We start from the raw sequence: 13,311 nt of genomic DNA on the forward strand, positions 1-13,311 counted from the left end.
CTGCAGTGTTAAATATGATTGCTTTGTGGTCACAACTTTGGAGTAGATCACCGGGTTGCACTTCTCCAATGAGGTTCTGCCCACCAGACACCTGCAGTTTCATTTTTTTTGTGTCTGTCTGTTTGTTTTGTGGTGGTCTCTTACCATGTCCATTAACTCTACCAACTCTAATGATGGAGTAATCATCTCATTCCTATAGAGATCTGGATTTACATTTGAACTACCCTTCTGGATGAATTACTGTTTCTCCCATTTCAGTGTCAAGGAGTCTTAATAATTCATCTCATAAATAATTTCAAGGTTTTCCATCTCTCAGCACTATTTTCTTCATACAAAAAATAAGACCATCCAGTTAACAACGTTGTTTTCTGCCCATGGGAACTAGTCTGATTCAGGTTTTATCTTGAAGAATTTTGGAGTAAGTTTACTGCTGGAGTAGTTGATTGAATTCATTGCTTTTCACCAGTCAGTGGATGCTAGAACTAAGATGGTTTCTCCAAAAGTAATGCCTTCTATTTATTATGTTGACCGTCAATATCAGAGGCAGATGTTCATAGGATGGCAGAAGTAGAACATTCCTGCCAATATTCCATTAAATTTTGATGCTGTGTGACAGGTGGCAACAGAGGGTCATTCTGACAAAATGGCATTTGACATAGAAGCGCTCATGAAGCAAAGGTACATAATTGAATTCCTCCATGCAGAAAAAAATTGCACCCTTTGTTGTTTATCAACATTTGATGAATATTCATGGATACCAAATGGTGGATGTGAGCACAGTGAGGCAGTAGGTGCTACATTTCAGCAACACCTTCATAGCAGCTGTGAAGCAGTGGATCACCTCCACTGGTGAAGATTTTTATAAATGCAGCATAAAGACTCTTTTTTGTTGTTGTCAAAAACGGAAAGCTAATGATGTTATCTATGTTAAAACATAGATTTTTGTAGCTGAGAATTTGCTCTATCAAACAGCGTTATTGTGTTTTTTGTAGCTGTTATAGTTTCCATTGAAATAAATAGGGGGCATTACTTTCAGAGTGACCTATGTAGATGATTTTTAAGATCTCTTCCAACCCAAGCCATTCTATGTTTGGTCATTTTCAGGAAAACAGAGCCCACTCCACACTCACCAGCTGTTCCCCTCCCTTTATTTTCATGTCTTTCACTTCTCAGTTGGACATTTTATCAAGACATTGAGCTCATTGGAGTGGTTGGCCCATATTGTACCTGGATGTGTTTCATGGTACTAACTCAGTATCCTGAGAGTTCTTCCAGTTATTCAAACAAGTTTTATTTAGGAGAGTTTTAAACTGAGTGAAAGTGTTAGGATTTAGCTAGCTTTTTTGATATTGCCTTAGTCTCTCTTTGAACTGAAGGTACAAATTAGGGCATTTAATTCTAGGTGCATACATGTGACCTCAAAAGGCATTAAGCTTCCACATTCAGTCAGCTGAATACTGCTGTTGTTTATAACTGACTATAACTGAGTTTGGGAGATAAAAATGAATACAGAGTAAATACTACAAATGCTGAAATAAATGATAGCACTTAGGCTTTTTTGTGTGTGGTTTTATTTGTTCGTTTGTTTATTTGTTCTTAATCCAGGCAGAATAAAATACAATTGCAATGTTTCATAGGTTTCACTTTTTACAAAATAAACTCTTACAGCATGATGACTCCCTCTGAACTATTGCAGGGACTATTTCTTATTTAACCATGGCTTTTTAAGATGAAAATACATTTTTTCTTCCTCTGCGTTTTTGCATCCTCTATCATTCACCACATTGCTCATTCATTAAACTCCTTCTCACTTCTTACTCTGTGGAGGAGGGCAATAGGTTTTACAGGACGTACCCCCAACCACTTGCCACTTGAGTCCGGACTGAAGAATGGATACAGATTCCCCAAAATGTCAAAGTAGACAGACCCAAGAGGGCACTTTTTTTCAACATCATAGAAAGAAAGCTCAGCGTTTACCGTATCCAGGAGAACGCCCACCACACTGCACTGTTCACAACTGTTTACAACTTCCCCACCAGTTAAGGTGTATTTTCCCTGTGAATACTGTAGACTGAATAAATCATTCACTGGGAGAAAATTCTGCTTGTCGTTCATAATCATATTCCTAACCTTCTCACTCACCACACCCAGCTCCCACTGTGAGTGGTCCTTCACCTCCACTTCCCAGTAATGTTTATTATTTGAAAAACCTTCAGTAGCTACCACTATTGCTTTGAGGTCAGTCTCTTCCTTGTTTGAGGACTTCACCCTATTTTTCTCCTCGTGAATGGAGAGGTTGGGGTGTTTGCATTTCTGATCCAGAGTGATACTAACTTGAAAAAGAAAAAAATGAAGCAAAAAAATAATTATTTCGGATTTTCAGGAAAATAAACAAAAAATTAAGAGGAAGAGAATACAGAGGATAAATGATAAAATAAATAAGTAAATGTATGCATCAGGAATGTACCATAGTTTTCTGGGACAAAAACTCAGTAGGAAAAACAATCTGCATCAGGACATGCCTTCTCTTTGGCTTCATCGCGGCTTAATCAAACCATCTGTACTTACATTGACTTATCAGTTTGCTTTTTGAATAGAACACAAAGCTGAATCACTGGAAACCACATAACATTTAGAATGGTCTTAGTTGGAACAAAAATGATCCACTTCAAATCATGATTTTGAGAACTGCGTAAATGGGAGATGCCTACAAAACACTGTGTGCCTGTTTCAACTTATTGGAAATTATTACGTCCTGTGATTTTTTTGTTATTATTATTTTTTTTTTGTGGCATGAATGATAGATACTTGCATGTGCATAGTAGAACATCAGGCTAATAGCAGGTAAGTCTTGGCTTACCTGCATTGCTACGAGCTTTCCTGAATCCTGCAAGAAAAAAAAAATGATTAATTTAAATTACTGTAATGTTAATGTACCTGATTTTGGAGCTGTATAGTGTTACAGGGGCGTAGATTTTAAAGAAGCACAGAATGTTTGAGGTTGGATGGGACCACTGGGTCCATCTGTACAACCCTACTGCTCAGCCAGAGCAAATTGCCCATGCCATAGAATCATAGAATCACCAAGGTTGGAAAAGATCGCTAAAATCATCCAGTCCAACCATCTCCCTATCACTAATATTTCTCACTAAATCATGTCCCTCAGTGCAACATCTAAATATTTCTGGAACACCTCCAGGGTTGGTGAAACCCCCCACTCTGTGAGCAGCCTGTTCCAATTCCTGACTGCATTCTTGAAGAAGTATTTCCTAATGTCAAACCCAAATCTCCCCTGGTGCAACTTGAGGCCATTCATTCTAGTCCTATTGCTAGTTACATTGGAGAAGAGACCTCACCATGTCACTACAGCCTCCTTTCAGGGAGTGGTAAAGAGTGATACAATCACCTCACCTCTTCTCCAGACTAAACAATCACAGCTCCCTCAGACACTCCTCATAAGACTTGTGCTCCAGACCCCTCACAGCTTTGTTGCCCTTCTCTGGATACTCTCCAGGACCTCAGCATCTTTTCTGTAAGAGAAGGACCCAAAACTGAACACAGAACTCAAGATGAGGCCTCACTAGGGCTGAGTACAGAAGGACAATCACCTCCTGTTCTTGCTGGCTGCACTATTTCTGATACAAGCCAGGATGTCATTGGCCTTCTTGGCCACCTGAGCACATGGCTAGCTCATGTTCAGCTGAGTATCAATCAATATTCCCACATCCATTTCCTCTATGCAGTCTTCCAGCCACTCTGCCCCAGGCCTGTAGTGCTGCTTGGGGTTGTTGTGGCCCTAGTGCAGGACCTGACCCTTGGTCTTGATGAACTTCATCCTGTTGGCCTCAGCCAAGCAATTAGCCTGTCCAGATCCCTCTACAGGGCCTCGCTACTCCCAGGCAATTGGACACTTCCTGCCACTGGGTGTCATCTGAAAACTTACTCAGGGCACACTCAATGCCCTCATGCAGGTCATCAATATATTAAACAGGATAGGTCCCAATACCGAGCCCTGGGAAGGACCCCTTGTAACCGGCTGCCGGAGATTTATCTCCATTCACCACCACTCTCTGAGCCCAGACCAGACAGTTCTTCACCCATTGAAGAGTGTATCTTTCCAAACCATGGGCTGAAGCTTCTCCAAGAGAATTCTGCGGGAGACAGATGACTTTCAAACATCTCCAAGAAGGGGAGACTCCACAACTTCTCCAGGCAACCTGTTCCAGTGCTCCATTTTGATTTAAAAAACGTTGATAATATTTTAAAAATTGATAAAGTTAATTTTCTACTTTCAACTCACTTAGTTCATTCCGGACATTTTCTGAAAAACAGAGAAAGTTATGTTATAGTTATATATGGCAAGGATCTCTGTAGAATCTCTGCTAATATTAGTATTTCCAGTACTATATTATTTAAGTACGACTGGCCATTCCTCTGGACAGTCTGACAGGTCCAATTCTCTCCTTTATGGGGGACACCACATCTAGACACAGTACTCCAGGTGAAGTCTGACAGCACAAAACAGAGAGGCAGGATCACCTCCCTCACCCTGCTGGCCATGCTTCTTTTGATGCAGCCCAGGCTACAGTTGGCTTTCATGGCAGCAAGAAGGCAGTACTGATTCACATCCAGCTGCCATCCACCTGTACCCTCATGTCCTTTTCAACAGGACTGTGCTCCCTCCTTACATTGATTGTGTATATTGTAATAATAATTGTAATAATTGTAAAATATTGTAGCTTATATTGATTGTGGAGGTTGCCTCAACCCACGTGCAAGACCTTGCACTTGGTTTGACCAATTGTGAGGAGGAAGGCCTTGATGTCCAACTAGTTAGGTGAACTGAATTGCTTGCAAGGATTTACAGGAGCTGTGGATATGCTTCCACACCACAACAAACTGAAGTTCTGCATATCCAAGACTCAAATTGCATATAAATATGTGTATGTGGATATATATTATTCTTCTTTCCCAAAAATTTAAATTAGTTAGTAGAAAGATAAATAATCTTCTCTCAGCTACAGAAAAAAAAAATGAACCTTTAATTGTTTCCTTAAATGATACTTCCTTACTATGGAAACAGACATTCCAGAGAAGAAGGTCTGGTAAACTCTTTTTTTAGGGACACCTAAGCTTCAAAGTGTGAAAAAGAAAGTGATGGGAGTGCTGTGATGAGCCTCCAATCTTTGAATGATCTCAAAATGCATGACTAGTCAATTCTAAAATAGTATTTCTGATCACACAAAACTTAAATTATTGTTAAGGACTTTTCAAAGTTAATATTATCCTTACCAATTATTTTCTCTGTATCCTCATTTTCTACAAAGAAACAAAATTAAAAACCCGTGAAAATTTAGACAGACTATAAAAGGTGAATTATGCTGCACTCACAGAATTGTAGAATATTATAATTATAGAACACTTTATGTATGGGAGTACTCTGTATGTATGGAACGTCTAAATAGATATTTATATTTAGTTACATACAGATATCTATCTTTAGTTAGTTAGTTAGTTAGATAGATAGATAGATAGATAGAGATAGATAGATAGATAGATAGATAGATAGATAGATAGATAGATAGATAGATAGATAGATAGATAGAGGGTTGGTGTTTGCACATATAACCTTTGCAAGTTATAAATTCTAAGAGCATTTTCCAATTCTGTTATTCGAAATTGCATAAAACACCACTGTTTTGTTAGAATAACATGTGATACCAAATGAAAAGTAGAAAAAAATCGTTAATTTACCCTTCCGAAATTTCTTCTTTTGCTCTTCTGAAGAGTAAAGAAACAAAGAAGAAATAACAGTGAAATTTATTTTTCAAGACAAAATTCACAAAAATCTGACTGAGAAATTCAGCACTGAAGAGTGTTTTCATTTGAGGAAATGAGACCTCATATTAAGTTCAGAAGAACATTTAAGGTGCATAAGTATGTCATCAAAATTAATAGGGTAAATTGTCTGCTAGAGGCACTCATCTTTATCAGTTTACTGTAGAAGGAGTCTAGACGATTAACTTAGATTAGATATACAAAATACATTGGCTAAAACCAGGTGGCATTAATATTAATTGCTATTACTATCTTCAGTTAATTTAAAATATGGATTAGAAGGACATTTTCAGTATGGTCACTCTCTCATGACCCCTTCTTAATTAAGAAAGTGTACTTCTAACTAACAAACTTCAAAAGCAGCATAACAAATAGAAATTGAAATATACTCTTACCTAGTTTCTGTGTGAGTTCATTTATATCTGAAAAAGATTTGATTAAATATTAAAACACTAATTATTGTCCTTCTCTGACATATTTTGTATACCCAGCGAACTTGCTGTCCAGGTTCAAAGAAATACTCTGGCTTTATATTTGTACAATGTAGTCCTGACCAGTAATGAAGCTCCTAGATTTTCCAAAAAGAGATTAGGAAACTATATATTTTTATATATATATATATTTATATATACATGCATATATTCTATATGTATATAGAAAACTATATATATGTATATATACATATAAAAAATATATAAATATTTGAGTGTTTTTTGAGGCTCTGGAGCTTAGATCTTGTTCTTCTTGTAAACTGAAACTAATCATGAACCATAATTCCAAATTCAGAACACATTAAATTTTACGAATTCACTGACAGAGCAATTTTCAAGCTCAAATAATGACCAAAAATACGTGTGAAACCAGATGGTCTAAGGAATTTATCTTTACACGAATAATATAAAATGCAACTTAATGACTTTTTACATTTTATTTTGCAAAAACAGTACAGCTACAAATATTTCCTGAGCTCAACTTTCAGCTGTTCCCGAAGAATTATATATTTGAGGGAAATCAATAGGAAAAAAACAGAACAAACAAACAAACCAACAAAAAAACGCTGTCAGACTTACCATGTTGAATTTGATTTTGTGCATTTTCTGTGAACAAAGAGAAATATGCTTAAATCCTAAAATGTAATAATTCTTCACACAATAATTCTTCAGTTTTAAAGACTACACAGGATTGATTAAACACAATAATTTGTGTGGATATTTGCATGAATGTATTTGCATGTACATTTATATAGATATGTACATAAACCATTGGTTGGATTTGCTAGGGAAAAGACTTCAAAACTAAATTATTTCTTCATAGGCACAGTTTGAACCATTGCAGTCACTGGTTGAAACAGAAATTGTTTTCCCAAGTTAAGCTTGCTTCATGCAGTGTTTGAAACAAAGCAGTAGATGTCAAGCACAGCAAATCTGACATCAAATCTGACATGTTTTCTCTGCTGATGAACTCCAGAGGTCCTTCCAATCTCTTTGATTCCATGAAAGTTGATGAAAAACTTTCCAGCTATGTCTGGATAGAATTTCTAATTTCAGTAGGTTAACTCCCAATTTTATGTATCTAAAACATTCATGTTTGTAAGCAAATTACTAAGTTTGGCTTCTGAGTAGCAGTCCAACCCTTCAAGTATGGCAGATAAATATTTTCTTCTATTTACACTTAGCATTAGACATATCATTAGCAGACACTGGATTTATTCTTCATTTCTTCTGTAAGTCAGAAGTCCTAAAAAAAAACTCATGTTGAACACTGAAACAGCTCAGAAACTGATGAAAGAGTTCATCCAAATCATCAGGTTCTTATTCTTAAACCAAACAAACAAAAAATGACCCAAAACAACAGAAAAAAGAAACAACAACAAAACATACTGCCTAGCATTATGAATGTTTGGATTGTTCAGAATTCACAGTGCCTGCTTTCAGATCAGGAAGCTTAATCTATCTTTACTGTTCCTGTAGTCATTATATAGTAAATATTTTCCCCAGTACAGCTCAGAAGGATAAGCATGGTTCCTGCTCTGAACTGCATCCTGATTTCCATCATTATCGGTGAGAAAGATGTAATTGTCCAAAACAACTCATATAATTTTCTCTTCTCCTTTGGAATGACTTGTGTTCACATGAAACACATTTTTTTTCGTTGAAAATATTCTACTTCAAAGAACCTGGACGTGACAGAGAGGGAAATAGTAAAAAACTCATTTTTCTGGAAGTAGAAAGCTTCTAGATAGATGGTTGTTCACAATAAGGAAGTCTGCCAAGGCTACGAATGCAGGGTGATGCATAACAGAAAGAATTTAACTGCTTCTGGCAGACAGTAGATAGATTGGCCAAACCTAAATTCCAGTCTTTAGAAAGCTTTCATTAAATAGCTTTAGGAATACTAGTTAGCCCTGTTGTTTATAACACTTGTTAACTATATTCATACTGCAGACTCTATTAAAGTGTTTACGATAAATATTACTTACGTGCACGAGTTATTTCCTTATTGTTATCTGAGAAAGAGAGTGAAATGGGGTAGAGAAGGAGAAAGAAAATGTTATCCAACTTTCTTCCTTGTTTACTTGTAGGGTTTCATATGAAATCTTTGATACTCTATAGTGGTCATGTATACTGTTGGGTAAAGAAATTTATTTTTAAAATATCTTGGTTTATAGTACTTTCCATTAAAATTACAAGAAATTTTGCATACTTTAATGAATCAAATTAGTGATGTTGAAAGAAAAGCATCAGACTTAGTACACTTCTTTGAGAGCTGATTGTGTGGCAGAACTGTCTTAGGAATTAGCACATAAAGCAGTAAAATAGCTTACAAATAAATGGAACCAGTGGATATTCTCGGGAACAGTAACATACTTCAGGTATTTCCAAGAGCTGTTTTATTTCAATAATGAGATTAAGTTGATGTCATTATTTCACTACAGTAATGTGTTGATTTAACTTGTAAAATGTGATTGTATATGTTTATACTCTAATATTTTGGAGTAGTTAACAGTTGCTTAAAAAAGGAAATACTATGTAAGTAGAAATTCAGCGAATAGTCAAGGCTGAAAAGTCTCAGGTGTGATTTCTCATAACCCTGCACAGTTCCCATATAACTATGAATATGGTGGCAACTTTTCTCAACCAGATTGCATTTGGCATTATGAGTAGAACTTACCTCTGATTTTATAAATGGCAGCAAGGACCAGGAATATGCTGAGGAGCAGGATCACAACAAAAGCTGCCAGCCAAGGAGAGGTGGAAGGAAAGAAGGCATCTGCAAATTATTTAGGAGATCAATTCTCATTTTTCTTGCAGAACCAGCAGTTGACATACCCTCTGTTCATCTTTGATGCCTGATTTCAGTACTCCAGAGGCCATTTTCAACAAGGCAAACCGTCAACATAAGCCTGTAAACATCCTTGAGTGTATCAGGATCCAGAACAAGATGTGTTCATGGTTTCACTTGATGGCATCTCGAAGTTGTACTGTCAGGCTCTTTATATAAGATTTAACAAGGCTAAAGATACAGTGAGTTGGTAACTGCTTGTGCAAAACCTGTTGTATGTGTAATACATAGTATTTCTGTAACAATATGTTGTATTTTATTTTACTGGGAAGCACAGAATAAAATAGTGAATATTAATAAATACTACTGCTGCTATTAGTACTAGAAATAATGATTAATAATAAGGTTAGCCATGTTCCAAATAAATTAGTCATCTCTGTCAACAACAACTAATTTACCATTATAATTTCATGTTCTAAGCTCTGAATCACTTCTGGAGAAGACTGTTGGACTCCATCGGATGTAAAAAACAAACAAACGAAAGAAATTTGTTTATATGTCTAAAGTGACACAAAATGAATTTGGATCTAAGTTCCATTCACAGACACCTACAAGAGCAGTTCACCAGGTCTTTTATATCCCTGAGCTATTTTACTGTGTCATCAGAGGTTTGTCTAAACCACAACATCGAGTATTATAGCAATAGAAAAAGAAGTGGAAGAGAGGGAAACAGAGAGAAGTGGAATAGTAGCCTTCCCCATTCCTGAAAATGAGAATATGCACCATCTGACAATAGGAGTTGATGTTCCCCAGGCAGCATCATACCAAAGGAAGGATATCTTTGTGTTTTCTTTATTCACATTTTTACTGTTTGTCGCATGAGGAATGGCTGCTCAGAGGAAAACAAAATACAAAAATAACAGCAGCAAAAAACTGAACCAATCAACAGATAAAAAATAATTAAAGAAGAAAACTCTTTACTGTTATGTGTTCCTGGGAAAATATGGTCTATATGCATTAGCTCAATGCAAGCTGGAGGCTCATACTCACCGGCAATGACAACTGAAGATTCTGTTGATGTTTTCAGCAGTTTATCTATAATTTTGCAGGACATAGAGTTTCCAGATCCTGCTTTGAGGATGATGGAGCTGCTAACACTGGAAGTGCTGGTGTCAGCAGAGAGAGGAGTTCCAGTGATATTATCTCCTTTACTGTCTGTCCACAACAGATGAGCTTCAGAAAACAACCTTTGAGATATACATTTGAGCCGAATACCACCATCCTCATAATCCTCCACAATGATCAATGGATCATGGCCAACACCTATAGAGGAGATCGATAAACTGTTGATTTTAAAGGGATTCTTTGAGAAGTTTTGTGTTTACAAAGTCCTATCAACACTTTATCCATTGAAGCTGCAGCCCTTATCATATAACATTAGTACTACCACAGCTCCGATTATCCAGACTGTCTAGGGCAAGTTCAAGAATTAAACAAAAGATCATAGGTTCATAGGTTCATTAGGTTAGAAAGGACCTACAAGATCATCTAGTCCAACCATCCTCCTATCACTATCCCTACCCACTGAACTACTAAATCCAATCCCTTAGCACCTCATCTAAACACTTCTTGAACAGTGCTAGGGATGGTGCCTCAACCACCTCCCTAGGCAGGCCATCCCAGTGCCTGACCACTCTTTCAGAGAAAAAATGTTTCCTCAGGTCTCATCTAAATCTTCCCCAGTGCAACTTCTGGCCATTCCCTCTCATCTTGTCATTATTTATCAGGGAGAAGAGGCCCACCCCCTCCTCACCACAACCTTCCTTCAGGAAGTGGTAGAGTGCACTAAGGTCTCCTCTGAGCCTCCTCTTCTCCAGACTAAACAATCCCAGCTCCCTCAGCCGCTCCTCATTGTGCTCCAGACCCCTCCCCAGTTTTGTTGCCCTTCTCTGAACACGCTCCAGGGCCTCAATGTCTTTCTTGTAGTGAGGGGCCCAAAAGTGAACACAGTACTCAAGGTGCGGCCACACCAGAGCTGAGTACATGGGGATGATCACCTCCATTTCTTTCTTTCTTTTTCATCATGAATGAATTTGAAACAGTAGTCCTTAAAAGCTATCCCTTTTTAAATGAGCAGATTCATGTACTGCTGCACAACTGCCACAGTTACAGTTAAGATAGGGTTAATATTAGTGCTATGATTTTGGGTTTAGAATTACAGTTCAGGTTGGGGTTTGATTTAGGGTTTAAGATTAGAATGCCGGTCTTCTATCACCTACTCAGATACAACTGAGCACTAAGATGCTCAGTTTAAATACCCACAGAAAATGCATCTGTGTTGCCTGAAATCTAAAGATATCATCTAAAATTGGACCTTCTAGAGAGAAAAAGGGTTGAGGGAGTCATCCAGTGTATTTATAGAACTACAGAAGAATTCAGCACAGTGTGAAACTAATCCATTATAGAGCAAAATTACCTGCAGTGGGCTGCTGTGTAGATACCAACACCAAGATGAAGACAGCTGCTGTCAGCTCCATACCTGTATGGTAGAAAAAAGTCAGTGTCTAAAGGAAAAATAAAGAATGTGGGCTTCTACACAGCTGAGAGATTTGGGATGGTTCTTTGGATAGCAAAGACTATATTGGTTAAAGCAGAACATAAAATCTGCAATATTTAGAAATATAAAGATGTGATATGGGCACTGAAAAGTCTCTTAAATCCTTTATTTTTGAAAATAGAACATATATTATTTCAAGACATTGAAATTCCAAACCCAGTCACTCTTCTTGTTTGAAAGGCCAACTCTACTATGGAATTCCATAAATAACCCTAACAAAAGATAATATAAAAAGAAAAAATCTGAAATAAAGACACATTACTATTGGCATTTTCTTCAACTTTTCTTGTTTGAAATATGAAATGGAACCTCTCAAGTTCTGCCCCATCCAAAGTCCCCTGATGATTTTTTAGAGTTTCCCTTGTTCATAATAACTAAAACAACCAATACTTGTTCAACACGCTATAAATTCACTTTTATAGCAGAAAAAATCTTTATAACCAGAGGTAACTATTTTTCTTAACTGACTGTAAAAGGAGACCAGAAAACCAAGCTAGCCTAACTTTTAGCTACCTAATGATAAATGATATGAGTCCTACTTTTTACACTTCTTGAAGAGAAACGTAAGTCCATTCCTAAAACCATAAATAATGTGAAGGTTTGACACATTTTTGACTGGTTTTATTAAATTATTTTTTTTCTCTCCTTTGAATGTTCACACACCATTTTAACATCTTTCTCTGTTGTCAAGGCAACCAATGATATCATTTCACTCTTCTTTTTTTGTATTGAATTTAATACATATATTTTTATATCATATCTACCTATTGTATTTATCAATCTAATTGAAACACGGGAAGTGAGATGCTTGGGAGGAAACAGGAAAGGAAATAGTACAATATATTGGGAAAAAAATCAACAAAACAATGAAAATAAACAACACAGGTTAAAGTGCCTACCAGGTCATCCCTCATGACTAGCCTTCCTGTGGCACTGTCATTGAAAGGACAGCAATGAAAACCCTAAAGTGCACCAGATAAAAGCAGTGGCAAAGAGATGGATGAACATCAAAAATGAAAGTAATACCTCACAGCAAAGAAAGACAACATGGTGGAGAGGATTAAGGGTTCCTTTCCCATTTCATGCTGTCAGTCACATCTGAGTCTTACCAAAGGGACTGTACACCCACATCTCACTTGATGAGTGTGGATTTCACTCTGCTAAACTTGATTTTGAGTCCAGAACTAACTCAAAAAGGAAGCATGTCTTCAAGAAAGACTGTCAATAAAGTATGTTTGAGGTTTTTACTGTGCCTTTCAAACAGTTCGCCATAGAGAAACACCCACAAAACATCGTTCAACAGCTCCCAGATGTAATCCCAAGAGATTTTTCAGGGTAACATCTGAAATATCTGCCAACCAACACAAATCAATACAACACAAGAGCAGTAGGAGACAGGGAAAATATTCAGAGCTCTTACCTACAGAAGCAAATAAATAAACTACCAATTATGTCAAAGAGAAATACAGACCTGCACTTCAAAAGTACTGCTTTAGATTTCCACAAATGCAGCTACACCTTACAGAAATCCACATGCAGGTTCTTACATCTGTCGGCAGCACTCAGAAAGATTC

At 36.9% G+C, this 13,311-nt stretch overlaps 1 protein-coding gene across 1 annotated transcript; it reads right to left on the reverse strand.

Annotated features, from left to right (window-relative positions):
- Window positions 1-1,587: 1,587 nt before the first annotated feature.
- On the reverse strand, window positions 1,588-11,657 carry LOC136057485 (butyrophilin subfamily 2 member A1-like). Its single transcript, XM_065750209.1, has 11 exons — window positions 11,597-11,657; window positions 10,171-10,443; window positions 9,010-9,108; window positions 8,318-8,344; window positions 6,909-6,935; window positions 6,234-6,260; window positions 5,755-5,781; window positions 5,293-5,319; window positions 4,301-4,321; window positions 2,861-2,887; window positions 1,588-2,333 (listed from the first exon to the last, which is right to left on the reverse strand). Exons 1-11 carry the CDS (start codon window positions 11,655-11,657, stop codon window positions 1,789-1,791), a joined length of 1,161 nt encoding a protein of 386 aa, XP_065606281.1. The 3' UTR covers window positions 1,588-1,788.
- Between the last annotated feature and the right edge of the window lie 1,654 nt (window positions 11,658-13,311).

This window comes from Cyrtonyx montezumae, unplaced genomic scaffold (assembly GCF_038088225.1).
Source record: "Cyrtonyx montezumae isolate F1298 unplaced genomic scaffold, pur_monq_1.0 scaffold_67, whole genome shotgun sequence".
NCBI classification, from domain to species: Eukaryota; Metazoa; Chordata; class Aves; order Galliformes; family Odontophoridae; genus Cyrtonyx; species Cyrtonyx montezumae.

Excerpts from the sequence above, each read along its gene's own strand:
- LOC136057485 (XM_065750209.1), bottom strand. The coding sequence starts at position 11,657 with ATGGAGCTGACAGCAGCTGTCTTCATCTTGGTGTTGGTATCTACACAG. Across the intron at positions 10,444-11,596 it reads TACACAGCAGCCCACTGCAG|GTGTTGGCCATGATCCATTG; the intron begins GTAATTTTGCTC and ends TCTCCTCTATAG. Across the intron at positions 9,109-10,170 it reads ATCTTCAGTTGTCATTGCCG|ATGCCTTCTTTCCTTCCACC; the intron begins GTGAGTATGAGC and ends AATAATTTGCAG.